General features: G+C 39.3%; 7 protein-coding genes and 1 pseudogene across 11 annotated transcripts; 5 read left to right on the top strand and 3 right to left on the bottom strand.

The window, feature by feature from the left end:
* The first annotated feature begins 213 nt into the window (after positions 1–213).
* Positions 214–2,179, top strand: LOC137740345 (GDSL esterase/lipase At5g14450-like). Its single transcript, XM_068480205.1, has 5 exons — positions 214–637; positions 738–947; positions 1,080–1,249; positions 1,357–1,630; positions 1,821–2,179. The coding sequence occupies exons 1-5, from the start codon at positions 373–375 to the stop codon at positions 2,078–2,080; spliced, it is 1,179 nt and encodes a 392-aa protein (XP_068336306.1). The 5' UTR covers positions 214–372; the 3' UTR covers positions 2,081–2,179.
* Positions 2,180–2,573: 394 nt separating this feature from the next.
* LOC137739252 (GDSL esterase/lipase At5g14450-like) lies at positions 2,574–4,336 on the top strand. Its single transcript, XM_068478808.1, has 5 exons — positions 2,574–2,878; positions 2,987–3,196; positions 3,322–3,491; positions 3,593–3,866; positions 4,077–4,336. The coding sequence occupies exons 1-5, from the start codon at positions 2,614–2,616 to the stop codon at positions 4,334–4,336; spliced, it is 1,179 nt and encodes a 392-aa protein (XP_068334909.1). The 5' UTR covers positions 2,574–2,613.
* A 994-nt stretch (positions 4,337–5,330) lies between these two features.
* On the top strand, positions 5,331–7,155 carry LOC137739254 (GDSL esterase/lipase At5g14450-like; annotated as a pseudogene).
* Positions 7,156–10,263: 3,108 nt separating this feature from the next.
* Positions 10,264–12,135, top strand: LOC137739180 (GDSL esterase/lipase At5g14450-like). The gene is made up of 5 exons (XM_068478714.1): positions 10,264–10,597; positions 10,722–10,931; positions 11,022–11,194; positions 11,352–11,625; positions 11,702–12,135. The coding sequence occupies exons 1-5, from the start codon at positions 10,357–10,359 to the stop codon at positions 11,950–11,952; spliced, it is 1,149 nt and encodes a 382-aa protein (XP_068334815.1). The 5' UTR covers positions 10,264–10,356; the 3' UTR covers positions 11,953–12,135.
* A 975-nt stretch (positions 12,136–13,110) lies between these two features.
* Positions 13,111–14,930, bottom strand: LOC137739179 (elongation factor Tu, chloroplastic-like). The gene has a single exon (XM_068478713.1). The coding sequence runs from the start codon at positions 14,765–14,767 to the stop codon at positions 13,283–13,285; it is 1,485 nt and encodes a 494-aa protein (XP_068334814.1). The 5' UTR covers positions 14,768–14,930; the 3' UTR covers positions 13,111–13,282.
* A 339-nt stretch (positions 14,931–15,269) lies between these two features.
* On the bottom strand, positions 15,270–18,260 carry LOC137740066 (SAGA-associated factor 29 homolog A-like). 4 transcript variants are annotated; one of them, XM_068479863.1, is made up of 10 exons: positions 18,152–18,260; positions 17,444–17,616; positions 17,180–17,273; positions 16,867–16,943; positions 16,503–16,609; positions 16,270–16,361; positions 16,085–16,138; positions 15,818–15,971; positions 15,665–15,678; positions 15,270–15,544 (listed from the first exon to the last, which is right to left on the bottom strand). In XM_068479863.1, exons 2-10 carry the CDS (start codon positions 17,559–17,561, stop codon positions 15,442–15,444), a joined length of 813 nt encoding a protein of 270 aa, XP_068335964.1. In that variant the 5' UTR covers positions 17,562–17,616; positions 18,152–18,260; the 3' UTR covers positions 15,270–15,441. The 4 variants fall into 4 exon arrangements, with proteins under 4 accessions (XP_068335964.1, XP_068335961.1, XP_068335963.1 ...); XM_068479860.1 differs by having other exon boundaries at positions 16,503–16,612; XM_068479862.1 differs by having other exon boundaries at positions 16,503–16,612; positions 18,190–18,254.
* A 607-nt stretch (positions 18,261–18,867) lies between these two features.
* LOC137739861 (beta-ketoacyl-[acyl-carrier-protein] synthase III, chloroplastic-like) lies at positions 18,868–23,465 on the top strand. Of its 2 annotated transcripts, none has more exons than XR_011069122.1 (6): positions 18,868–19,136; positions 20,490–20,639; positions 21,192–21,329; positions 22,129–22,341; positions 22,433–22,655; positions 22,967–23,069. XR_011069122.1 is itself a non-coding variant. In XM_068479589.1 (6 exons), the coding sequence occupies exons 5-6, from the start codon at positions 22,539–22,541 to the stop codon at positions 23,278–23,280; spliced, it is 339 nt and encodes a 112-aa protein (XP_068335690.1). In that variant the 5' UTR covers positions 18,868–19,136; positions 20,490–20,639; positions 21,192–21,329; positions 22,129–22,341; positions 22,433–22,538; the 3' UTR covers positions 23,281–23,465. The 2 variants fall into 2 exon arrangements, 1 of the variants encoding a protein (XP_068335690.1); XM_068479589.1 differs by having other exon boundaries at positions 23,059–23,465.
* A 930-nt stretch (positions 23,466–24,395) lies between these two features.
* LOC137741079 (probable xyloglucan galactosyltransferase GT19) lies at positions 24,396–26,055 on the bottom strand. The gene has a single exon (XM_068480884.1). It carries the CDS (start codon positions 25,952–25,954, stop codon positions 24,551–24,553), a length of 1,404 nt encoding a protein of 467 aa, XP_068336985.1. The 5' UTR covers positions 25,955–26,055; the 3' UTR covers positions 24,396–24,550.
* Between the last annotated feature and the right edge of the window lie 1,074 nt (positions 26,056–27,129).

Genomic DNA, 27,129 nt, shown 5'->3' on the forward strand with positions numbered 1-27,129 from the left:
CGTGAACGAAGTACAAGAACATGTGGTTAGGCTGCATGACAGTAACACTGACATAATAGGTATAAATTAAAACAAATCAAAAGATGCCTGTTTGTTTTTCTCATCACCTCTTTGTACACAATATAAAGAAACACTCTTCCTCCATATATATATAGTAAAGGATTTGGACCTCCCTCAGTCCTTTCTCTCTCGTGTGTGCATATATTTATAAGTTAGGATTCGAAAACACACGTTTTAAACACAAATCGTAAAAATCAGATCGATTTTGAGACAAAGTATAAAGTAGCACTCTTCCTCTTAGTCCTCTATTTAATATATTATACACACACATATATATATTGTGTATCCTCCTCTTGCGTTTTGAGTTGCTGTATGTTTCGTGTGGTGGAAATGCAGATGGCTAGATTCGTCGTTGCCGGTTGTTTCGCTATGTGTTTACTGAGTGTGGGAGGGGAAGGGGTGATAGACACATCGTCACGTTGTGATTTTCCGGCAATTTACAACTTTGGAGACTCCAACTCAGATACTGGTGGAAACTCGGCTTCATTTTACCCCATGGTATCACCCTGTGGTGAAACTTTCTTCCACAGACCCGCCGGAAGGGGTTGTGACGGCCGTCTCATCATAGATTTTATTGGTAATTCTTATGGACTGCAACTGTGAATTTATTGTAAGATTAGTTGCTTAATTACCTTACCAAATTTTACACCTATATCTGTGACGTGCTAATTATGCAGCAAAGCATTTGGGGTTGCCATACCTGAGTCCATATTTGGATTCACTAGAGAGCAATTTCAGGCACGGTGCCAATTTCGCTAGCGGCGGCTCTACCATCCGGCCTTACAAGGAGGCCATGTTTGAAAATGGTGTGAGCCCTTTTTATCTTGAAATCCAGATTGCTCAATACCAGCAGTTCAAGTCACGTACCACCACTCTTTCCAAACAAGGTGACTAATGCCACAAACTACCCAAAAAACAGTCTGTTCACATCGCCTTTCGAAAGTTTTTTTGTTATTTTCTTGAGATGCAAGTATGAGAAGCTCATTTCATTGATTGATCTCAGTTGTTATGATCTGCAGCCAAGAAACAATCCGACAGATTCCCAATAGTCGATGACTTCTCAAAGGCGCTCTACACTTTCGATACAGGACAGAATGATCTAGCTGCTGGTTTTCGGACAAAGTTCAGCGGTGAACAATTTGAAGCAGAAATCACAGACATGATTAACCAGCATGCTAACGCCGTACGAGTAAGTATATATATACGAGGGTGGGTCATTAACAATTAAGTGACATTGTTAAAAAACAAAATGGTTATCAAACAGGCCTTAAATAACCACATCTTCCTGTTGTACAGAATTTGTATAAACAAGGGGCAAGGACATTCTGGATACACAACACGGGTCCGATTGGCTGCTTGGGAGTGACCTTAAGCTACCTCCATAATCCGAACCCCGGCTTCGTTGACAGCCAGGGTTGTGACAAGTTTCAGAACGACATGGCTAGGAAGTTCAATAGGCAGCTGGAGCAGAAAGTGATTCAGCTAAGGAAGGAGCTTCCCCTTTCTGCTATAACATATGTCAATATCTTTGCTGCAAAGTATGAACTGCTCAGCAACGCAAAGAAGAACGGTAAATCTCATTGATTATTGGCATGAAAAATAAAGTCCGCTACAATCTTTTAATCAAATATAGAACCCGGGATGCTAAGCAGACAATATGCAATACAAAAACCACGTTTCTAGTGCCCCATTTTTGTCCTTCAAGTTCTATTTTCTACAAAAAGTATTGGATTTATGCACATTTCCCTTGATTTATGCAGGATTTTTGGATAAGGCAAGCATCTGCTGTGGATATCATGACGAAAACAACCATGTGTGGTGTGGGAATAAGGGCACCATAACTAATGGGACTCAAGTATATGCTGGTTCATGTAAGGATCCTTCCTTGTATATCAGCTGGGATGGAGTACACTACACCGAGGCTGCGAACCGTTGGATTGCAGATCGAATAGTCCACGGTTCGTTCACAGACCCGCCGGTTTCGATCAAAAGTTCATGTCATATAACTCAACCTGAGTAGCTGGTTCCATATGTGATTCTTCATTTTTTTCTTTGACTGTTTCTGTTTATACTTGGATGGCAAAAACTAATATAATGACTCTCTATTTAAGAAGAAAATGATGGATATGGTCTCATGTGCTGCACAAAAATTTCCACGAATTGTTGTATTTTTGTTTTTTTTTTTGGGGGGGGGGGGGGGGGGGGGCGGGGCGTGTGGGGCTGCTAAAACTAACCTGCAACGCGGTGTACATCCTTTATGCGTATGCCTGTCTCTTCAAGTAATACGTTGCGCGAGGAGAGAGACGGATACGGAAAACATAGAACCCATTACACGTAAGTCTCTCATCATTCCAACAACATGCCTTGATCTTTAAGAACAAGATGTGATTGAAACTTAGCTTCCAAATGTAAATTTCGTAACTTATGGCACAATTATGGGAAATTCTTGTATGCAGGAAGTAATTTAAGGAAATAGTAACATGTTCAAATAAAAGTACAGTTATCATGAACAAATGAGGGACGTATCCTCGTCCTGCATTTGAGTTGCAGTATATGTTTGGTGTAGTGAAAATGGAGATGGCTAGATTTTTCGCTGTCGGTTTTTTCGCAATGTGTTTACTGAGTGTGGGAGGTGAAAGGGTGACATACACATCGTCGGGTTGTGATTTTCCGGCAATTTACAACTTTGGTGACTCAAATTCAGACACCGGTGCTAACTCGGCTGCATTTTACCCCATGGCATCACCCTGTGGTGAAACTTTCTTCCACAGACCGGCCGGTAGGGGTTGTGACGGCCGTCTCATCATAGATTTTATTGGTAAATTTTTCTTAAGACTAGTTGTATACTTACCATTTTCCAAATTTTATAAGAACACTGATATAATTAGTGACATTAATTACTTCTTGTTAATTATATTATGTACAGCAAAGCATTTGGGGTTGCCATACTTGAGTCCATATTTGGACTCACTAGAGAGCAATTTCAGGCACGGTGCTAATTTTGCCAGCGGCGGAGCAACCATCCGGCGTTACAATGAGTCCATGTCTGAAAATGGTGTGAGCCCTTTTTATCTTGACATCCAGATTGCTCAGTATACCCAGTTCAAGTCACGTACCACCAGTCTTTCCAGCCAAGGTGACACATGCCACATATTACCCGAAAAACAGATCATGTTCATCTTGCGGCCTTTCGAAATTTTTTTGTTGTTGTTACTTTACTTGAGATGCAAGCATGGTAACCCTAGTTGTTATGATCTGTAGCCGAGGAACAATCCGACAGATTCCCAATAGTCGATGACTTCGCAAGGGCGCTCTGCACTTTCGATATAGGACAAAATGATCTAGCTGCTGGTTTTCGGAAAAAATTCAGCAGTGAACAGTTTGAAGCACAAATCACAGACATGATTAACCAGCAAGCTAACGCCGTACGAGTAAGTATATTATGCTAGTTTATTACCGAACAAATGTCATTGTTAAAAAACAAAATGGTTATCAAACGGGGCTAATATAACTGCATCTTTCTGTTATACAGAATTTGTATGAACAAGGGGCAAGGACATTCTGGATACACAACACGGGTCCGATTGGTTGCTTGGCAGTGACGTTACACAACATCCATAGTCTGAGCCCCGGCTTGGTTGACGGCCAGGGTTGCGACAAGTTTCAAAATGACATGGCCAGACAGTTCAATAGGCAGCTGGAGCAGAAAGTGATCCAGCTAAGGAAGGAGCTCCCCCTTTCTGCCATAACGTATGTCGATGTCTTCGCTGCAAAGTACGAACTAATTGGCAACGCGACGAAGCACGGTAAAATCCTGATTCAACACTCTCACGAATAACAGTCTGCTACAAACTATTAATAAAAAATAAAGCCGGGAACACTAAACAGACAATATGCGTATATAAACCATGGTTCTAACGCCCCTTTCTCGACCAAAAGTGTTCGATTTATGCATATTGCCCTCGATTAATACTATGATAAAGCATCAGCTTCTGTTTTTTGTTATGTTTATGCAGGATTTTTGGATAAGGCAAACATCTGCTGTGGATATCATGAACACGACGACCATGTGTGGTGTGGTAATAAGGGTATCATAAGCAATGGGACTCAAGTATATGCTGGTTCATGTGAAGATCCTTCCTTGTATATTAGCTGGGACGGTGTACACTACACCGAGGCTGCAAACCGTTGGATTGCTGATCAAATCGTCGGCGGTTCCTTCTCAGACGTGCCGGTTCCAATCACAGATTCATGTCATAGGATTCGATCCGAGTAAATTCGTATACATATGTGATGCTTTCTATAGCCTCGTAATTAGCAGTTAACATGAAAAAAGAAAAAAAAAAAAAAAAGCAGTTAAGAAATAGTAAACTCAGAAAAAAAGCAGATAAATATTGTATAATCAAGGAATTAAACATTTTATTATACAAAACTCCTGAATTAGAGAACTTAGGGCTCGTTTGAAAGTATTTTTAAAATGATTAAAAACATTTTTAGTGAAATTATTTTTGGAACAATCCTTAATAAAAATGCAAGTGAATCTAGAAAAAAAAAACACTTGAAGTGCTTCCTGCACATGCTTCTTGTAGGAAGCATTTCAAGTACTTTTGGAACTTGAATTTTTTTCTCTAAAAGCGCTTTCAGTCTTTTTAAAAAACTTCTAAACGAGCCCTTAGTTAGAGAAAAAACTGGACTTTTTTTTTCAATGTATTGTACTTGAATAAGAGAGGAAAGAATTGAATTTGAACCTTCTCTCCCTCCTTATGTATCAATAATCAATACCAATATTGACTTAATCACCTGCACATTCTACTAGGTGTGAGGTTTTATACAAAATATGCAAACTTTTGTTTGAAAATTTCGTTATTAATGGAGTCCTGATTGCCATTTCTTAAAATATAGATTAATTTCTTTACGTGTGAGGAGGGAGACTGATACAAAGAGATATACATCCCAACCCCGTTACTTGTAAGTCTCTCACCATTTTGCCGATTTATTTGCCATACACCCCCTGACAATTGGCATTTCTTAGGAAGCATGAATACCATGATCATTAAGAAATATAGTAGTATGCTCATATAAAAGGCACTCTATAACCTCCGCACAGAGCAAATGATCCAAGTATGATCAGTTACCTAAAGCTGTAGTTTAGTCAAATGTATGGACCAAATTAGGTCAAAAACCAAACACACAAGCTTATCATTGCTTGCAGTTACCAAGTCCTCGATAAATAAGAGGGTATCCAAGTTTGTATCCTGCATCCAAGTAACATGTTTGGTGTGGTGAAAATGAAGATGGTAAAGTTTTTCGTTGCCAGTTTTTTGGCCTTGTGTGTAGTGAGGGTGGGAGGTAAAGAGGTTATAAACACTTCATCGCCTTGTGATTTTCCAGCAATTTACAACTTTGGAGACTCGAATTCAGACACCGGCGGCATATCCGCAGCATTCTATCGCTTCGCATCACCCACCGGTGAAACTTTCTGATGGCCGTCTCGTCATAGATTTTATCGGTAATTATACTAGTTGCTTTATTACTAATTACCAAAATTTACAAGAACTTTGACTGCTACTGAACTCATGTGAGATGTGCTAATTAATTGTGCAGCAAGTCACCTGGGGTTGCCATTCTTGAGCCCATATTTGGATTCACTCGAGTGCAATTTCAGCCACGGCGCTAATTTCGCTACTGGCGGATCAACCATCCGGCCTTCTAATGAGTCCATGTCTGCAAATGGTGTGAGCCCTTTTTCTCTCGACGTCCAGATTGCTCAGTTTAACCAGTTCAAGTCACGCACCACTAGTCTTTCCAACCAAGGTAACTCAAACGCAGATCATATTTTCGCCTTTTTCGGAAGTTTTTTTTGTTAGTTTACTTGTGATGCAAGCATGAGAAATTCATTCGTTAATATTAATTAGTCATTATTATCTGCAGCCAAGAAACAACATAACAGATTCCCGAGTGTTGATGACTTTCCAAAGGCTCCTTACATGTTTGACATAGGGCAAAATGATGTATCTGTTGGTTTTCGGAATATGAACAATAATGAGCAATTTCCAGCTGACATCAAAGACATGATTAACCAGTTGGCTACGGCTGTACGAGTAAGTATATGAGGCCGGTTCTTGAACAAGCAAACGTCATTATTTAAGAACGAAATGGTTATCAAACAAGCTCTAACTAATCAGAATGTCCTATATTATACAGAATTTGTATGAACAAGGGACAAGGACATTCTGGATGCACAACACCGGCCCCATCGGTTGCTTACCAATGACATTAAAGTTCATCCCTAATCCGATCACCAGATTACTTGATGAACACGGTTGCATCAAGTATCAAAACGACGTTGCTAGACAGTTCAACAAGGTTCTCAACCAGCAAGTGATCCAGCTAAGGACGGAGCTCCCCCTTTCTGCAATAACATATGTCGATGTCTTTTCCGCAAAGTATCAACTCTACGGCAGAGCAAAGGAGCACGGTAAAACCTCATCCTAATTAATATTTGAATTCGAATATAATGGAGCATTGCTTCAGTGCGCCACATGATTACAAGGGGCATATTCTCCTATTGGCTCCGTAAAATGGGCTCTTGTGCATTTCACATGATTAATTTTGATGGAAATTCTCATAGAGTTATCGTGAAGGACCAATGCTTCCGTCTTATCAAATTCGGATACCAATTTGAGTAAATTTTTTTTTTTCATAGACCAAAACTATGATTTGGTCATAGTTCACGAGCTATTACTCCAATTTTCTCTAAAAAATTTGTAGCCAGTTCTATTCATGCATATTTCCGCTGATTAAAACTACAACGAATCGTCTGACATTTTATATGTGTGTGCAGGATTTGGGAATACTGCAATCTGCTGTGGATATTTTGAAGATAAGAGCCAAGTGTGGTGTGGGCAAAGGGCAAACGTAAATGGGACAGAAGTGTTTGGTGGTTCATGTGAAGATCCTTCCTCGTATGTGAGCTGGGATGGTGTGCACTACACTGATGCTGCAAATCATTTGATTGCTGCTCAAATAATCAACGGTTCATATTAAGACCCACCAGCTCCAATCAAAGGATCATGTCGCACGATTCAAGCATGAGTAATTTGCTTCCACATGTGTGATATTTTCTAATAGCTTCAATGCAGGAATTAGACATATTAATATTAGATTTCACCCAAAAGAACGTATGACTGGTTAAATATGAGATGAAATTAATAAGAAATGAGATGAATTTTAGTAAGGTTGTCTGGTTAAGGCATGTTTCACATTAAATAGGACCAATGCAGAGTCAAGCGAGACTAAAATTTAGTCTTATGTTTTGTAAAGAAAACAAGAAAAATATGAATTACTGGTTTGGTACTGAGTTGTTTTTATAAAAAGTGGGTATAAAAAAAAAGAGAGCTTAAAAAGGTGTTTGGTAAACACTTAAAAATAGCTTATTTTTCATATTTTTGGATGAAAAAAAGTTGAAAACGTGAAGCAGCAAAAATGAGCTTATTCTCACAACACAGTAGAATCAGTTTTTTTTAAAGCACAACAATACCAAACCAGCCCAAAATCGGATGGAACTTAAATATGAAAATTTTATATTTGTGTGAAAAATGTCCTACAAATAATGTAGTTGGACTTGACCAATGGAGGAGGATTATCTACCATTCTAAGCTCTCTATCCTTCCATACCCTCCTATTTGAACGATCATGGTTAAACCACGTCAACATTTTATATTGATTTTGTTATAGAGATAATAAGACAGAAAGTAATGTGTGAGAGGAGGGGATGAGAATAGGAGGGTAGAAAATCCTCCTCCCTTGACCAAGGGCATGAAAGCAGAAGCAATGCAAATTGCCAGTTGGCTACCTAAATTGAGTGGTGTGATAATTTTTTATTTTTTTTAAGTACATCAATATTTTTACATTAGAAAGAGGAGAAATTCGATTAAACCACACAATGAACAACTTAATTTGATGAAGAGGAATACCACCAGATCGTAATACTGAATGACTAGTGGTGTGATACTTTATGATAAAAAAAATGAATGTTAATAACTGAAATTGTCATGTGAAGAGCGTTATAAATAGATAAAAGTAGACTACAAGTTTCTTTGTTTTGGTGGAGAAATGCTTTAGATGTCCCTCATGTGTTGTTGCTCGCTTTAACACTTATAAGACATGGCGACACGATGAACATTATATATAAAAAGGGAATTTAACAAAAAAATTTCAATATTGTTAACTTTAATGAAAAATTATATTTTAACACTAAAAAATCAATCTTGGTAACTCTTTATTTTGCCTTATCGTTAAAATTCAAGATTTTCAAATCATTTTTATTAGTTTTTCTTATATAAAAAGCAATAAATTAATGTTTAAAATGATTAAAGTATTGTGTACTTCGGAATAATATAATTTTTTTAATAAAATATAAGGAGAAGAGGGTTATATACGCCGTAAGTTTCTCTGTCTTTGCACGCTGTTGAATAACAAGATTTTTGGCTGATCACGCGTGCTATAGCGGAATCTATCATGTTGTTCAATGTTGTTCATGAGTTCTGGCATATAGAATAACCATAAAAAAATACCTTTCGGTGCTTCGGAGTAAGCGGTATTCTGAGGGTTTTGACTTGTTTTTTTTATTTTTTTTTTTATTTTTTTTTAACAAACAATATTAACTACATTAAGATGATTGAAAAATAATCCAAATCTCACGGTTAGTAATAATGTGATTAAAATTTGCTTTTGCCGATAATCAAACATAAAACCTCTCATTTCAAATAAAAAGAAATATCATTAGACTGTGATACTAAATAGTAAGTATTGTAACAGTTAAATCTTAATTTTTGTATGTTAAAATAAAGATCTAACAAGTAAAATATTCGAAACACATGATACTCTTGAGCGTCCAGACAACCGTGGTCCATATTTTAATTACCTTATGTACGTTATACACGGAGAGTCGCACACTTCGCAATCACCGACTCTATTCAAACAGAACTGTCTCTAGTCTCCATGGAACTTGTTGATAATTCAAGATTTATAACCAGCTGCATGTCATTGTCCCTTCCCTTGTACACAACGGCATGTGTTGCTGAAACATATTATGTTCCCTCTCCTAATCCGTCATAAGGTTCGCGGCCCAAGGAAGAAATTTCGCCTACTAGAAATGTCGTCGTAATTGTATTCAAGTCAGTCACATATTGTTATATAAAAAAAATTACAATGCATAACACATAGCGATGGTGTCACCCTTAGACCTGGGTTCCTTTTCTACCATATAAAAATTTCCAAGTAGAACTTAACCTGACTAAAGTTAAACCCTATCGAATTAAATTTCTAATTCCACCATTGACATGACATTGTATGACTAAATAAAATGCAGTCGCAGTTGCATTCTGCTACGAGTAAATTTCTCTCCCCTCACTCAATTCCAAGGCCAAGCAACACGATGGGAAAGTATTTACTGATCCTAATTGTGCTGAAATTGAAAGATTTTCTAATGTAATGTTCTATAATTTAGAGTTTTAAATCATTAAATTTTAATAAATACAATAACCAAAATCTAACCACTAAAACATCGAAATAGAGGACTCCGAAACACCATTGGATCCTCAATGAAGTATCAACAACAACAAGAATCATAAAAACAAAAACAAAGTCTTAGTCCACTAATTAAAGTCAGCTATATGAATCTTAGAACGTTACTGCACTCTGTTTTCCTTTAACTCTAAATGAATCTCTTTTCAAATCTTCCAAAGTCTTCTTTTACCCTTTTTTTTTTGTCTAAACCTCGAGAAAGCTAAAGGGAAAATAATTTACTGAGCTGGTGGGGACAGTGGACTACACCTCATCACTATACAAGTCGATGGAATGAGATCATCTTCGAATCTCTTCCACCAAGGCCACCAAATCAAAGTGATCCGAGCATTTCAAATATCATCCAACAGTAAAAAATTATCATAGCTTTTAAGAATCAAAACAACTGGACCGTTGAATAAAACTTAAAAAGTCCGGACCACTTGATCTAATGGCCTTGGTTGAAGTGATTTGGAGATAATCTTTTCCCCAAGTCCACATCACTAGCGAGGACAAAAAGATTTTCCTATTAATTTTTCTTTTCTCCATTTTTTCGGCCGAGTAGATCAACAGCACATGCCTCTGAATCTCTCTGATGAAAATCTTTGTCCCCACGTATAATTAGGATAACTTTGTCCTCTTCAAACCAGTCCCATCCTATCCAGCTTTCACATTTAAATGCTGCATGATTAGCCTCACTAGTCACTACCATTAGCCAAACAGTGGAAAATGGAGTTTTGGAAACTGCTTCTGGCATCTGGGTTCTTCTTGGCTTTCCGGGTTTTGGCTGTGGGAGGCCAGAACTTACCACCCTGTTCTTTCCCGGCAATTTACAACTTCGGGGACTCGAATTCCGACACCGGCGGCATATCGGCCGCGTTCGAGCCGATCAAAGCTCCTTACGGCGAAGCTTTCTTCCACAAGCCGGCCGGGAGGGACGCCGATGGCCGCCTTATCATAGACTTCTTAGGTAACAACTAAATTAAAGGCAAATTGTTCTCGCTAATTCCTAATCACAGTATGATGCGTGCTCATATTTTTTAACTTTTCAATATATTTATTTTACATACGCGTCAAACTGTGATTTTGTGCAGCTGAGCGCCTGAAGTTGCCATACTTGAGTGCATATTTGAACTCACTCGGAACAAATTACCGGCACGGTGCAAATTTCGCCACCGGAGGATCCACCATCAGGCGGCCGAACGAAACCATTTTCCAGTACGGCATTAGCCCTTTCTCCCTTGATATGCAGACGGCGCAGTTCCTGCAGTTCAAAGCTCGCACTGCCGATCTATATCGCCAAGGTTCAATCTTTTCAGTGCCAAAAACTGCTTCAAGCTTCAATCTTTATTAATTGGCTGTTGTAAATCTGAACTGTTTCTCATGTCCTCCAGCCAAGAACCCTTCTGAGAGAAGCGCTCTGCCAGATCCTCGGGAGTTCGCAGAGGCTCTGTACACCTTTGATATCGGGCAAAACGATCTTTCCATGGGGTTTCGGAAGCTCAGTTTCGACCAGTTTCGTGCAGAACTGCCGGACATTGTCAACCAGTTAGCCATAGCAGTCCATGTAAGTAAAGTAGCACCATGACAATCGCTTAAGATTAAGAAACTTAATTAGGTCGGTTTGGAATTGCTTATGTAGGAAGCACTTCTACTAGAAGTGCTCATCGCATCTTCATTAAACAAACATGTCTGTAACATTGGTTGTGATTGACAAACTTCAGCGGATATATGAAGAAGGGGGGAGGACATTTTGGATACACAACACAGGTCCTGTTGGTTGCTTGCCGGTACAGTTATTCTACAACCTAAATCCGCCAGCCGGTTATCTCGACGACCATGGCTGCGTCAAGGCCCAAAACGACGTTGCCGTAGAGTTCAACACGCAGCTCAGAGAGAGAGTCATCAAACTAAGAGCTGAGCTGCCACAAGCTGCAATCACATACGTCGATGTCTACGCCGCCAAGTACGGACTCATCGGCGCTGCAAAGACTGAAGGTACCCAATTTGTTCAACTTCCTTACCGCTAATTACGTTATTAGATACTGATTAACGTTACAATCTTTGTTTACAGGGTTTGCTGATCCGATGAAGGTTTGTTGCGGTTATCACGTCGGATACGACCACATCTGGTGCGGGAACAAGGGAAGCGTAAATGGAAGCGATGTCTACGGTGCTTCATGTCAAAACCCGTCGGCTTTTATTAGCTGGGATGGAGTTCACTACACCGAGGGAGCGAACCAGTGGGTTGCTAATCGTATACTCACTGGCTCGCCATCGTCAAACCCGGCAATTCCGATTACTCAAGCTTGTCATAGGCATTGATAGCTAGACAGATATCAAAATAGTAATAAGATGTATTACAAGAGAGGAACACTTAAGACTCGGTCTTTTCCTTTTACTGCTCCCTCCTCCATCGGAGGCTAACAGAGGTCGGAAAGCTAGCCGACCTCTTTTTAGTTCCAGTGGACATGAAGATTAAAATCAGAGATAACTACCCTACGGAAATTTTTTGATTGTGATCATTATAATGCACCCTTCTCTCTATCTCTCATCGCGTGACCAGAGTGAGAGAGAGATATAGAGAGGGATCATCACAGCGTTTACAACTTTACACATGCTGCATGCTTGACACGACGACACTCAATTGGAGGTCCAACCCTAATACATGAGTGCAACGTCTATGGCATGGGGCACCACGCTGACGGTATCCCCATGCCATAGAAGTATTTTTCATAATACATCTAGGACCATTAACTTTTTTATCTTCTAAGTGTGACGACAAAATACAATCGTGGTGGTGGTGCAAACAAACTTAACCAAGGTGGTGGGATGATGCAATTCTGAGAAAACACAACACGCGGCTACAAGCCTCCAAATAAATCATGGACCATTAAACTTCGGTTTGATTGTGACAACCAAATAACATGTAAAGTAATATTCAGAATGCAAACAAACAGTTGCCAACTTACTTCATTTTCAATCGATCACATTCATATCCATCTCAGTTCCTCTTCCACTTCCCGCTCAACAACGAGCCAAAACTCAGAACACAACACAAACTTCACATGACAGCAGGCATTCCTCTGCTTCCGATACTAACAAAAAGTATAAACCAGAAATGTTCTCGCGAATGCTTGTCACCCACCCTTAGATTTGATATCAAGAGTTGAGAATAGAACATTAAAAGCACATCCGTTTATTTTCCTCCCCTGATATCAAGTCCCGATGTGGGTGACCATACATCCTTAGTCACATGTGACCAGGAGAACGGGGACTCGAGTATAAACTTGTTACAATTACTCAAAACCCATTCAAAAGGAAGAAAGTGAAAACGAAAGAACAAATTTGGTTTAGGTCCATAATCATTTTCATGATTCAGGTTTAGTTAATGGTATCTTGTTTCAACTTAGGTCAATACCGACTAACTCCAAGGCAACAGCAATTCTAACACTCATTGGCCTTTCCAGAACACACAAAATGTTGATCGACTGAACCCTAATTTCAAACATATGTATTGATTTCAAATGAAAAAACCGAAAGCAAAAACCACAATGAATGAGATCGAGCTATCAACAAAACTATGATCACCACGAGAAACTAGTACGTTGTCTATAATTCCAATCATATGTAGACTAATAGTTTTACTATCAACTCACTCGATAATGGACTGGATGACACCAGCCCCAACAGTCTTCCCACCTTCCCTGATCGCAAATCTCATTCCTTGCTCGCAAGCCACTGGCATTATAAGCTCCACCACCATCTTCACCCGGTCTCCTGGCATCACCATCTTCGTCTCCTCATCCTTGTCATTCGTAACTCCAGTCACCTTCCCTGTCACATCCGTCGTCCTCATGTAAAACTGTGGCCTGTATCCAGCAAAGAATGGCGAATGCCTTCCGCCCTCCTCCTTCTTCAACACATACACAATCGCCTCAAACTTCGTGTGAGGCTTAATGTTGCCGGGCTTCGACACCACCATCCCTCTCTGGATATCCATCTTCTGAATTCCCCTCAGCAGAAGCCCCACATTATCACCGGCCATTGCCTCATCGAGCGTTTTCTGAAACATCTCAACCCCTGTCACTGTTGTGGTCCTAGTCTCTCTCAATCCCACTATGTCCACACTGTCCCCAACCTTCACTTTACCCCTCTCCACCCTTCCTGTCGCAACTGTGCCCCGCCCTGTGATCGAAAACACATCCTCAACCGCCAGCAAAAATGGAAGATCAACTTGCCGTTGTGGAATTGGAATGTAACTGTCCACAGCATCCATCAGGGCATAAATTTTGTCCACCCACTCGTTCTCCCCTCTCTTGATTTTTGGGTTCGCCATCAACGCTTCCAGAGCCAGCAATGCCGACCCGGAAACCACCGGCACGTCGTCTCCCGGAAACTCGTACGAGGACAAAAGCTCGCGGACCTCCAATTCCACCAGCTCAAGCAGCTCCTCGTCGTCCACCTGATCCTGCTTGTTCAGGAAAACGACCACATTGGGCACGCCGACTTGTTTGGCCAGCAGCACGTGTTCTTTGGTCTGGGGCATGGGGCCGTCGGCGCCGGAGACGACGAGGATAGCTCCGTCCATCTGGGCGGCGCCGGTGATCATGTTCTTGACGTAGTCGGCGTGCCCGGGGCAGTCCACGTGGGCGTAGTGGCGGGTTTCGGTCTCGTACTCAACGGTGGCGGTGTTGATGGTGATCCCGCGCGCGCGCTCCTCAGGAGCGGCGTCGATCTCGTCGTACTTCTTGGGGGCGCTGTTGCCCATGGAAGCCAGAGCCATGGTCAGCGCCGCCGTCAGCGTCGTCTTGCCGTGATCCACATGGCCGATTGTGCCGATGTTCACGTGCGGCTTCTTCCGCTCGAACTTCCCACGTGCCATCCGGACTGTGAAGGATCGTTGACGCCGGAGCGACGGCGGAGAGTGGAAGATAGTTGAGACATTTGTGGCGGCGAGGAAGGCGGAGGAGAGGAGGGGTGGGCTGTTTGGTTTGGAGGCTAGGGTTTTAGCGATCGTGGGTTTTGGGCTGGTTTCAGAGAGAGAAAGGTGGGTAGACAGAGAACGTGTGGACAAAGCTGGCGGTGAGGGCATGAAAAAGAGCTTCGATGACGACGGAGCTCCGATCGCGGAAGCCATGAATTGCTGGGAGATAAGCGGCGGCGAAGATGATCGAAAGAGAGGGCGGAGGCAACGAAGAAAGGGGGATTTGAGTTCGAGGGGGAGAGTTTTGGGATCAAAGTAGGGCCCTCTTGCTCAACACTTGCTTAACATTAATTAATTAACTAATTATTGGTTGTTACTCAACAACGAAGGTAAAACGTCTTAAGTGCATTTCAAACCATCGAGATTAGAGGATAATTGCAAAATGAGCCACGAGCAGGATATCACATTTTGGTATAAGCCATTATACACATTTTGTTAAGATTAATCGTGTAATTAACCGTTAAGTATTTACGTGATAGTATAAACCACCCCGTGCCAAATAGAACACATCAAGGCCATCTTAGTCTTGAGCTCTGCCTTACCACATCATCAGTCAACCAAATGATCAGCCTAACATAAGGTGTAATTGATCAAAAGCGAAAAAATAGAAACCTCATGATCTGATTTGACGGTGTGAAATGTACCTTGCCCAAAATTAAACGACGTCACTTTACGTATAATATAAAGCCACAAAATAGTAACATTCCCATCCGAGTTTTTGAAACGAGTGGTTTACTGTGGGACAAGAAAAGTAGAAAATTACACGAGACGATCCTAAACGCCATTTTACTTTAATTTATACACAAACTATAAACAGCACGAAAGAATCACTGGCGATGGCCTTCCGGCAGGGCAACCACCTTATGGAAGGGCACTGTCCTCTGAGGCAAGGATCCGTCTTCCTCGTCGTCATCGAATTCCAACAAATAACTGCCCAATTCAAACATTAAAACATCATGTCATGTATGTAACAAGGAAACAACTAAATTAAGATGCCTTGATTATAAAGTGGCGTAAAAGTAAAACCCAATCCGTATTGAGGTAACTTACTCATCCGTCTTCCTCTGATGGTTGAGCATCCGCCAGAAGCATGCAAACATGATCAGGCGTTAGTTTTGGTTCCACGGCATAAGCGCTACAACGATACTAAAGAGAGAAATCCACAAAGAAAAATGTATCAAAGTGGGTGGATGGAATCGTTACCTTGCGATGGCCATTCACCACAGTTGCCTTGTATAGTGCAGTTGTTCCTGGATATACTGCTAAAACGGGTCTTCCAGTGGGGAAATCTATAGCACTGGAAGCGTCGTTTCTCTTTGGGAAAGGTATAATAGCACTCATAGGCAACTTGTACTTTCTGAGAGCAGCAATGACAACAGAGAAAAATGGTGAAAAGAAAGTTAAGCATCCAATAGAATTCAATATAAACCAGAGAGAACGTTATTGTTAAACACACAACAAGGAAACTACCTTTGGACACCGCCCTCTTCATCATCACCCGGCTCCTCATCTAGTACTTCAAATCTGCACAATTTTAACTAGCATCACACCATGTCCAAAATAAACAAACCAAGTTGGCAGAGCATGATTGGGCTAAAAAAGTTATCATGATAAACTAAAACGAGTTGTTGCATAGTAAGTAAAACTAGACTTACTCTCTTGTATCCTTGTCAAAATGCATCACTTTTACAACAAACCACTCATCCTTGTCAGCATCTTCTTGAGTAACCGTGACCCTTGCTGCTACCTAGAAGTGATAGTAAATGTCAATAAAACCGATCCTCAAAGAGTATCATTCAGTGAAGGATGACATTTTAACCAAGAGCAAGAGAGTTGTGGGAAGGAGCAAGCGCAATCAAACACGACAGATCACCATAATACTGCATACCTGTTCGCCTTTCAGACTAGCATGTGCCTCGAGTTGACTTCGCATGGAAGGGGAAATCCTTGAAATATCTGAATCAGGCTTCATTCTCTTCCTTTTCTGCTCATTACCTTCTGCAGTACATGTAATATCAGCCGAATGAAGAAATTATAGTGTTTTCAAATAAAAAGGACCGGAATCTCAGTGGAATATTAGCCACTCAATATTTGACATTATATGTATATATTTATCTTTTGGTTAAGCAGAATCATGGCATCTGACAATTAACAGACAATTAACATAAACTGTGAAATATTTATATAAAACGAAAAGCCAACAGAAATATGTAATTATTTAATAGGAATGCTTATAGCTCCTGGATCCATACCCATCCTTCTTCGCGGCTGCCCTGAAGGTCCAGAAGGCAAAAGAGCATCAAGCTGACTCAACAACAAATTGGAAACACTGCAACAAAACATGGTAAACTAACCTGAAAATCTTATCAATAAAGAATAAACAAAAGCTTAACTTGTGCAAAAAAGAAGTTGACACGAAAGCATGAGCTTTAAAAACTTTTTTCTTTAATCTTCAGCCACATAACCGAAAAAAGATAACATATAAACTTCCTTGGAAGTGTTTAACCCTTTTTCAAACAGGTCCAAGGAAGTGTTTAACTCGACGAAAGATAAAAAGAAACATACCTTACTTCTCTTTCTGAACGATCTTTGGCATGCACATATAAATTCTTCAGCTTCGACAATGAATTATCCCCGGGCTTCTCAACCACTTCAGGAGCTGTATTAACATGCAAGATAGATTAAAAAAGAAACTAACATTATTAAACACATTGGTCATTCCTCGCTTCTAAGCTGAATGTCAACTAATTAATCTATCGAAAAATCAAAATATCCAATTACAAAAGATTCAGAGAATATTTCCAAGGACTAACAAACAAAGGGACTTACTAGTTTGGAGCTTCTTATGCATCTTGTTTATCTCAATAAGCACCTCTTCTTGCTCTTTCCTCAATTGATCAAGCTCTTTCGACTTTTCCAGTATACCTGCAATGTCCGCCGCAGACATTTTTCCGTCTGTAAATTTTACTCCCACCAAATTCTGAGAGCTCAACCCTTTCCCCCTAAAATTACAGCTCAATCATCAGCAATGCACAAGCATACGAAATCTAAAACGTAGTTCCATTTCACTTGCATAGATATACATACCTAATTCTAAAATTCGAGAACTAATCAAGTTAAAATTCTGGATTAAACATTTCTTCAATGGGTAGAAAAAACGTAAATTTTAGTAATTTAGTGAAAATACAACCACAAAGCTAGGTGGCACCAAGCCCAAACCCGCTAAGTGAGGTCAGCTATATGAATCCTACAACACCACTGCGTTTAAACGCTAAGATAACTGGAAATATTTAAGTCAACATGAAACTCATTCCTCATATTTGCAAAAACATTCACTGATCCATGATTACATAAATTACAAAAAAGCAATCACAGGTAGTAATTAAAGCAAAATTAACCTCCAAAAATTCCAATTAAATAAGATATTCCGAATTCCGAGATATAACGGACAATGGATAATGGATATTCTCCAAGTTAAAATTCGACATGCGACTGAGAATTGGAAGCCCTAAAAGCTAATCAGAGCAGGAGGAGCACCTGTAAGTAAGAATTCGGGTGAGGAGCGAGAGAATCACCGGCGGGTAAGACTAGAGCGCCGAAGTTGTTCTTGCGTGGGGAAACCGCGGAGGGTTCGAGATTTCTTTGTTTTCACAATTTAGGGAAGAAAATTGAACTTACGCAAAATGACACCAATAACATTTTCAATTTCTTTTTCTTTAAAAATTCTTTTATTAGTTAAAAAGACCTAATTACCCTAGGACGCGTGTTGTTGACATGTTATTGACACGTTATTCACTTTTAGCTCCCTTCTTAATACAGTCGTTACGATGTGCAAAAAGAAAAAAGGTTAATTGGGTATTTTTGTAAGGAAAAAGTGTTTAGCTTCATAAAAATTCAAAACATCTGCGAGTTCGACAATCTTGAGATTAGAATGTCTCTTTCCTGAAATACACAATAGATTGGAATCTTGTTGGCTTCGTGAATTCAAACTGAGAAATTTACAAAAACGAAGATGTTTAATTAACTAGAACGTTGTGCTTGCCTTACTCTATAATTTGAAATTTTATGATCAAAAGTTGGAATTTTAGAATACTGTATTGTGTTGATACACGATATATTATAAAACAAAATTAAAACAAAATTTTTTCACTTATCTGTAAAGAATAATATAATTAGACTATAATGCTAATACATAATATATCAATATTATATTTATTGTTAGAAACCGTCTTCTGAAACACCTGTTTATCGAGTATGTGCTTTCGGAGCCTTTGGACCCTCCGAAGAAAGAAGGGCCGGTCTCTGGCTCCGCATATTTTTTTTTGTGGGTCTGAAATTTTGCTTTGTGGGTTTAAATAAATGGCGACCAATGCATCTGGGTTCTTTCCGAGCCTTCAATACGCGTTTTTGGATCTGGGTTTCCTTCCCCTGAGGGAATCTCGGAGAGGGTATTCTGCTCCAGCACTTTTGAAGGCGCAGAGAAGCATGTTGGAGCTTCCGCTTCTGAATCTCGATCACCCAAGTGAGTTCAATCTCCATTCTTTCATTCTTTTTGGTGATATTGCCCCTTATTGTTTTGTATATTGGATTTTGCATTTGATTTATTATCTTTGTTGGAAAGCTTCATGATTTGCATTTAGTCATAAAGTTCTTTAGCTTTCTGGTTTTACTTGTATTGTATATGCTAGATTTGTTTCGATAAGTAGGATTCGAGTTATGGTTGGCAATAGCATGCCAGTGCATATCCATTTTCTGTATGAAAGGGATGGGGAATAAAGTCCCATGTGTAAACTTGTGCTGCACAAAGTTTTTAATTTTGGTTGGGATATATTATCACTGAGGATTTGGAATTGGATGATCTTATTCATCTCCATTGCAGTAGAATTTACAAGGCTTAAGCAACGAAGCCAGCTACAACCGATCCAAAATCAAGCCGAGTTTTTAGTAACTACAATCAATTTAAGGCTAAAATTTGGGGAAGTATACATATACATAGATGATTAAGGCACAGTGAAGTAACTGTCTAACAAATCAATTTTAGGACTAACTAGAGGATGCAACTAAGTTAGAAGCGTTTTCATTGATGTAAGTCGGATTACAGGCATGAGCTTAGGTGAATCAGTATTTGGCAAAAATTTTAGATTTCCTTTTGATGATACTTCTAGATGAGGTTTTGTATTGGTTTTTAAAGGTTGCTTGTATCACTGTTCTTCCGATGGCTTCGCCATCTGTCTGCTCTCTCTCCCACTTAAACTAAGAGAATGTTTTGGATGATGGAAGGGAAATAAAGGCAATAATCGTGAACAAAACTAAAAGTTTATCTTATCAGTTTACCACTTTTGTAGACCCACTTAAAGTGACTTTTTCTTGCCTATTGTCGTCTGGTTATCTTATGAACCCCAGGAAAAAAAAATTGTTCATCAAATTAAGGTTTTTTTTTCCTTTTCCTGCATTTGGATTGTCTTTGCGCTGTGTAGCTATCTTCTTTAATGGCTTGGTAAAGGGTGCTAAATGTAGAACATGACCAAACTACCAAATTCCTTTATTGAATGCCTAGTGTGTTATTGAACTTTGTCCTGAATGAATTGGTTGTTTATTTCTGTTTTTGTAAAATCTAAAATTAAATTCCTACCAGTGGCCCATGGCTTTGGACGGATCTTTTAAAATTGTCTCCTGCATCTAATTATAATTGTTCTTGGTTAAAGCTATCCCAGGTTGGACCGTGGCCACTGCTATGTGTTTTATGTAATAAACAGAGTGCCTTTGCCCAGAGCCACTGTCAGTACTGGGATTGCATTTTGGTTAAATGGGGGTATGAATACCAGCTGATAAATGATAATCTGTCTGATCTTAAATAATCTCTATTTTATTTCAGGCTTGTCAGTAAAGGCTGCAAGTTAATTGGATGAGGCTCAGCAGTACCCAGCCTTTAAGATTTCAAATGATGATCTTGCGAAAGTAGTAGATACTAACGATGATTGGATATCTGTTCGCACTGGGATTCGTAATTGACGAGTTATTTCAGGTCAGGTCATACTTTTCTGTGCATGATAATGTCATAAATTTGGTAAACAGTTTGAGGTAGCTTAGCCTGTGTCGAGCCTCTTTTTTTTAAATCGCATGCTATGGGTTTAACTTAGGAAATTCAGCTTCATAGTCTCATACTTGCGGTGCATATGCACTGCATTACAAGAGGAAACAATCTGTTGGACCTCTCAGGTTGACGATTTGAATCTTGCCTAGGATGAGGTTTGTCAGATAGCGGCTTGTATGACCTTCTTTCTGTCGCTATTGAACAAAATCTGTTACATAGTACTATGGCTTCACCATTCTATTCGGACAACTGAAACTATAAGCATATGGTGAGGTTTGACCTGATTAATGCTGGTAGTGTAAGATGTGTAAGAGCCTAAGGGGGACTTTCCTATGTTGTACTGGATATTTGAATGCTTTTACCTTTTATCTGAACACTTATTTTAGTCAAATATGTGTCTCTTTTCTCGTCCTCATTTTTAGGTCTAGTGGATATTTTATGTTACCCATTCTATATAATGACATTCTTCTTGTAAAATTACAGGCAAAGAGAGCCTGACAACGTTAGCAGTCGAGGCAGCGCATAAAGCTCTTGAGATGGCACAGGTTGATGTTGATGATGTGGACCTAATCTTGGTGTGCACATCTACGCCTGATGAAATCTTTGGCTGTGCCCCCTAAGGTATATAGATCATTGGATGGTATCTGGATTAAGTCGTCAGGATTTAAAAAAAAAGAAAAGGGATTGAGCTTCACAGTGGTGTGCATTATATGATTGTTTTGCCAATATTGATTCCTATTATATTTTATTCTCCATGTTTTTAGGGGCTTATAAATCTTTAGGTGATGAACAAAATTTCATCTATCTAGGTGTGTATTTATTTGTTATGTAGAAGAAAAATAAAAAGTAACAGATCATTGCAAGTTTCATTAATTTATAAAGGGGTTCTATTCAGACAGAAGTAGATTCTTTTATCCTTGTGGGCATCTATGTCTAAGAACTTTAGAAGAGTTCCCATTAGCGCGATTCATCTTGACTGGACTGGAGTTTTGTACTAGATGTGACATGCTTTTTTTTGGTTTGTTCAGTATTTGGTCGAACTACCGCTGGCTGACTTTTAAAAACTGTAGCTTTTTAAGGTCTCTTCTTTATATTCCTAGTCGGTTATTTTATTGATTAAGTTTGTTGTGCTTATTTAGTTTTATGCTTTTTTCATGGCACGAACTTTGACCAACCATGTGAACTATACTGGACTATATTGATCATGATTCACACGTGATATAGAACGAACAATTGAGTGTTACTCTATTTTGCATGTTAGAAACCCCTGTATAGTGCAAGTGGAGCTAAATATTGATGTTGTTGAGCTTCGCATTTTAATGAATGCTCAAGCAAAAATTCAAACTCTTAGTGCTTATGTTGTTTAATTAATACAGTAAATGCTTACATTTTTTCAATTTGTATTATATTGTAATTTCAGGTTCAGAAAGCACTCGGCTGCGCAAGGAATCCTTTAGCGTATGATATTACAGCTGCTTGTAGTGGATTTATTTTGGATCTAGTATCAGCGTATTGTCACATTAAGGGTAACGACTTGGTTTACTTAGCTCTAAGGACTGGTTTTCTATATAAGGGCATTGAAGTCCCTCTCAGCTTCTAACTTTGGACCGATAGAGGAACGTGAAGGATACAGGTTTGCGTTTTCTCGATTTCTATGTTTGTTTTATGCACCTTTTCAGCAAGTACAGTATTTTTCTGATACTGACCGATCACTCTATTTGCAGACATCTAAATGCTGCCTTGAAAGAAAATGAAACAGACGATGCGTTGGGTTCTAATGGTTCAGGCCTAGGCTTCCCTCCAAGACAAGCTTCATATTCCTGCCTTCAAATGAATGGTAAAGAGGTCTTTCGCTTTGCTGTGCGTGTTGTGCCACAGTCAATTGAGTATTCCCTTGCAAAGGCTGGTCTCCCTGCATCTAGCATTGATTGGTTACTGCTCCATCAGGTATGACGAATGATATCTTTGGGAAAGTTTACTCCAGGTTTTGCTGATTAAACAATTTCTCTGCTCTACCGTCAGTTACAACTACCGATTATCATTTAACTACAATTTCTTTCCCACATTACGTTTAATTTCAGAAAATATTTAGGCGTGGAAAATAGACATATACGGCAAGTAACTTCAGCCTAATAATTTTTTATTTCCAAAACTATACCAGCCTGTCATATATGTCCAGTGAACTAAACTGGTACACTATTGAGAAATAATGCTTACATTTTCATTTTCTTCGTCATGGGAAGTTTGAACGAATATAGCACTTCAAGGGAGCTTCTTAATGACCTAAGGTTTTCCTAGCAAACCAGCGACGTATTACATTTTGTTCTGATAAGACAAATCAATAATGCAGGCAAACCAGAGGATCCTTGATGCGGTTTCTACTTGCATTCAAATCCCATCAGAACAGGTGATTTCAAACTTGGCAAACTATGGCAACACGAGCGCTGGTTCCATACCGTTGGCATTGGACGAAGCTGTGAGAAGCGGGAAGGTGAAACCAGGCCATACTATTGCAGCTGCCGGTTTTGGAGCAGGTCTGACTTGGGCTTCTACCATTTTCAGATGGGGTTGAAACTCGAAACCTCGCCTCCTGCCAATACAGAACAAGAACGTCGTCCTAGCCGTATGAAGCGCGGTTTTGCAATTCTTGCATCACGTTCCAAATGTATTAGGTATTGTTGCATCAAATCTCCATCAGCGCCCTTTCATTTGTTTTTCTTTAGTTTTTGGCACCCTCAATAAGATTGTATTGTTTTTCGTCGGTCCAATAATTTATTTGTTTTCTGTTTCTTGAGTCACAAGGCAAGGCTAAAATAACAATTCTAATGCTGCAACGAAGACAGCTACTCTATATCTCATGTTTGAATTGAGCATTTTTCAAAACATTTGTTTTTGACAAACAATATGATAATAGCGTAATTTGAAGTTCAATCATCCAAGGGTCGGGATTTGAACTTGGCGCAGTCGGCGGAGCACACTGCTCTAGTTGATTTGCCAAATCCAAATCTACAAACATTTTTCTTAAGATTTTGTTTGGATGAAGAAATTTAAGATTATTAAGTTTGAAATTACAGAATTCTATTTTTTAGAATTTGTGAATTTTCTTGTTTGGTTAACTTTAAAAAATAATGGAATTTGAATATGGAATCTTTTATTTTTGAACTCTTACTCATCGAAATTTAAAAATGACATTTATTTCTATGGAATTTAAACGTAGGAATTTGAGGTCCCAAAAATCTGATTTTGTTTTATTCTAAGGAGGGTGTAATCAATTGAGATATTGAGGGATTTTAATTCTTTTAATGAATTTAAGGGTATTCAATCAGGATTTTAAGTGATTCTTTAAAATTCAAGACGTATTCAATTAGAATTTTAAGATAATTTATTAAAATTCTTAGAAATCCGGGTGTATTCAATTAGAAATTGATTTTAAAGAATTTGATAAAGTTGAGGAATTAGAAGGAATTGAACAAATTTCGTAGTATATTTTAAGCATCCACAAATCTCACATCTTCTTATGAGATTTCGAGGGAATTTAATCAAAATTTTATGTGGAATCTTTGCAAATCTCTTATTCTCAATTGAATACACCTCTCTAAATTTCTATGTTTATGAATCCAGATAAAGGAATTGATGCATATTAATTTATAAATTCTAACTTTTGTCAAAATTCTAAGTTTATTTCCTTCATTTAAACGTAGTGTTTTATCTTTAATCAAGTAGCACTACACTTGCATAAAACTAAATATATGTACAACATAATCAATAATTACAATAACTTCAATGCCAAGAAAGGAAAGAAAAAAAAAATTAAAAAACAAAAGTAAAATTCAAGTGGGTCACTAAGGGAAAACCCTAGGTTGAACTAGAACCCTAGATTTAATCTTGTTCAAAACACCATCAATCGCAAGATCAAAAGCATCCTTCTTAGCTCTCAATCCCATTGAGCTCCCATGCCTTCTATACATAACTCTTGGTAACATCTCCAACACCTTCTCCCTCATCCTTCTCACTCTAGCCCTAGGAATGCTCCTAAGCACATCCAAAACCCTAGTTTCCTTGAACACCACATCCTCCTTCGGTATAAACACCGAGAACTCCCCGTACTGATCCTCTGGCAAGTGCCACCCGTACTGCGTTTTGGCAGACGAGTCCTCAAAGAATACGGGGATGCAGCCAGCCACAATGCTGTCAAATGTGGACCGCCTCGTCGGGGTGTCACCCGGAGGCTGTAGGCAGAAACTAGCCTGCAGCATTGGCCTCATGAACCTAATTGGGTCATACTCACATATCCCATGGGAGCAATCCACAATGTCACACAACTTTGTGTACCTGACACCCCCACTTCCAAACCTCCCCAAATTGTTGTTTGAAGTCACATTATTTGCTTTGGTGTTGTTTTCACACTCGTTCCTAATACTCCTCCTAATGTTCGGATTATTTCCAACACCGCCGCCGCCGGCAAACATCATAAATGTGGTGCGGCGGGACCGCCTCGCTCGCTGCAACCACGTCTCCAATAAGGATAAATTGGGTGGATGGAACGATGTCGGATAAGGCACAGCGTGCTCCTGCCATGGCCAGGCACGAGCCTCCACTGTCAAAGCGGTGACATTAAAAAACTGCGGCAATTCGAGCAGCGAAGTCCCCCACAGCGGCGGATCGTTTCGCAACGGCTGGGAGAAATCCATAGCGGGTCGGGCCAAAACCAAGAAATGGTCTTGACCCATATGCCTATACCAAGAAACCGGGTCGTCATTGGTCAAAAAATCGAACAAATTGAGGCCCTGCTCAGAGCTGGAATTGTAATCAGGGCCGTAGAGATAACGGAGGGCGTCGATGCCGGAGTAGTAAGGGAGGTAGACGGCGTTGGCAGATTGGGGATCTGAGGCGAGGCATGGGTATTCGAGCATCCGACGGTGGAAAATAAGCTCCAGCATTAACGGGTCGGTTCGGTACCAGCTGTGAGAAATATTATGGGTTTTCTGGCCAAGGCCATTGTTGGCCAAGTGAGGGCAGAAGTCGTTGAACAGAGGGTAGCCAGAGCAATTGGAGAGGAGATCCAGGTTGAAGGACGGGGGGAGCTGTCGGATATGGATCCAACGACCAGTGCAGTCGAAGTCGGATTGAGGACGGTCGAGATTGTTTCCGGGGATTTGGGCGGAGCATAGTCGGACGGTGGTGGTGGTGGAGAAGAAGAAGAGAAGGAAAGAGGTGGAGATTAGTAAAGTGGACATGGAGGCCATTGATCGGGAGAGAGAAAGATGGAGAGAAATGGGGTTATTTATGAGGATGGATTTTGCAGTTAGATTTTTGGGGTGAGAGAAAGATGGAGAGAAATGGGGTTTGAAATGGTGCTGAAGTTTTGGGTAATTTTCTGATTTGTTTTGTTTTGACGCTGGTTTTATCCTTCCATTAGTTTTGTTTTTCGTTTTTTGTTTTGTTTGTTAAAACTGCATTTTCTTTTTTTGGGTTGGAAAATGGAAATCCAACAAAAAAATAGAATTTGTTTTTTTTTTTTTTTTTAAAGAGGTGACAAATTGGTGGCAGTTCATTTTTTTAAAAGCCAAAAAAATTTACAAAATTTCAAACCCACAAAAAAAATATGCAGACCTGGAGAGAGATTGAATTCAGCTAATATATGAGAACCAAAAGCATGCGATGAATGGAGTAAACAAAACCCATAGAGAAAAATAACCGTTAAATTATGATTTTTTGTTTATAACCGTCGAAAAGTTTTGTCCCATTACTTGATCTCTGAATGTCTGTTTTTTGCAATTTTTGGTGTATGCGATCTCGAAGTATATACAAACAAGTTTGACGGTGGGATCGTTGAAATTAGTTTCATAGGATGCGTATCTCATCAAAACGATAGATTCACTAACACTTAGAGTTTATTTATACTTTCATTAAGTATAACATAAGATTTTGTGGTATCCACTAGTGTAAATATTTTAAATTGAAGATCGAATTCATTCATTGTATTCATATAGGGTCAAGGAGTGTAGCTGTAAAAAAAAATCATCAAAATCGGAGTTAAAATACCCGTTAAATTGTGATTTTTCATTAAGTATAACATAAGATTTTGTGATATCCACTAGTGTGAATATTTTAAATTGAAGATCGAATTCATTCATTGTATTCATATAGGCTCAATGAGTGTAGCTGTAAAAAATCATCAAAATCAAAGCTTTAAATTGAAGATCGAATTCATTCATTGTATTCATATGGGCTCAAGGAGTGTAGCTGTAAAAAATCATCAAAATCGGAGTTAAAATAATCGTTAAATCGTGATTTTTCGTCTATAAGCGTCGAAAAGTTTTGTTCTATTACTTGATCTCTGAAAATTGTTTTTTGCGATTTTTGGCGTATGCGATCTCGAAGCTACACAAACAAGTTTGACGGTTGAATCGTTGAAATT

Source organism: Pyrus communis, chromosome 7, assembly GCF_963583255.1.
Source record: "Pyrus communis chromosome 7, drPyrComm1.1, whole genome shotgun sequence".
In the NCBI taxonomy this organism is placed as follows: domain Eukaryota; kingdom Viridiplantae; phylum Streptophyta; class Magnoliopsida; order Rosales; family Rosaceae; genus Pyrus; species Pyrus communis.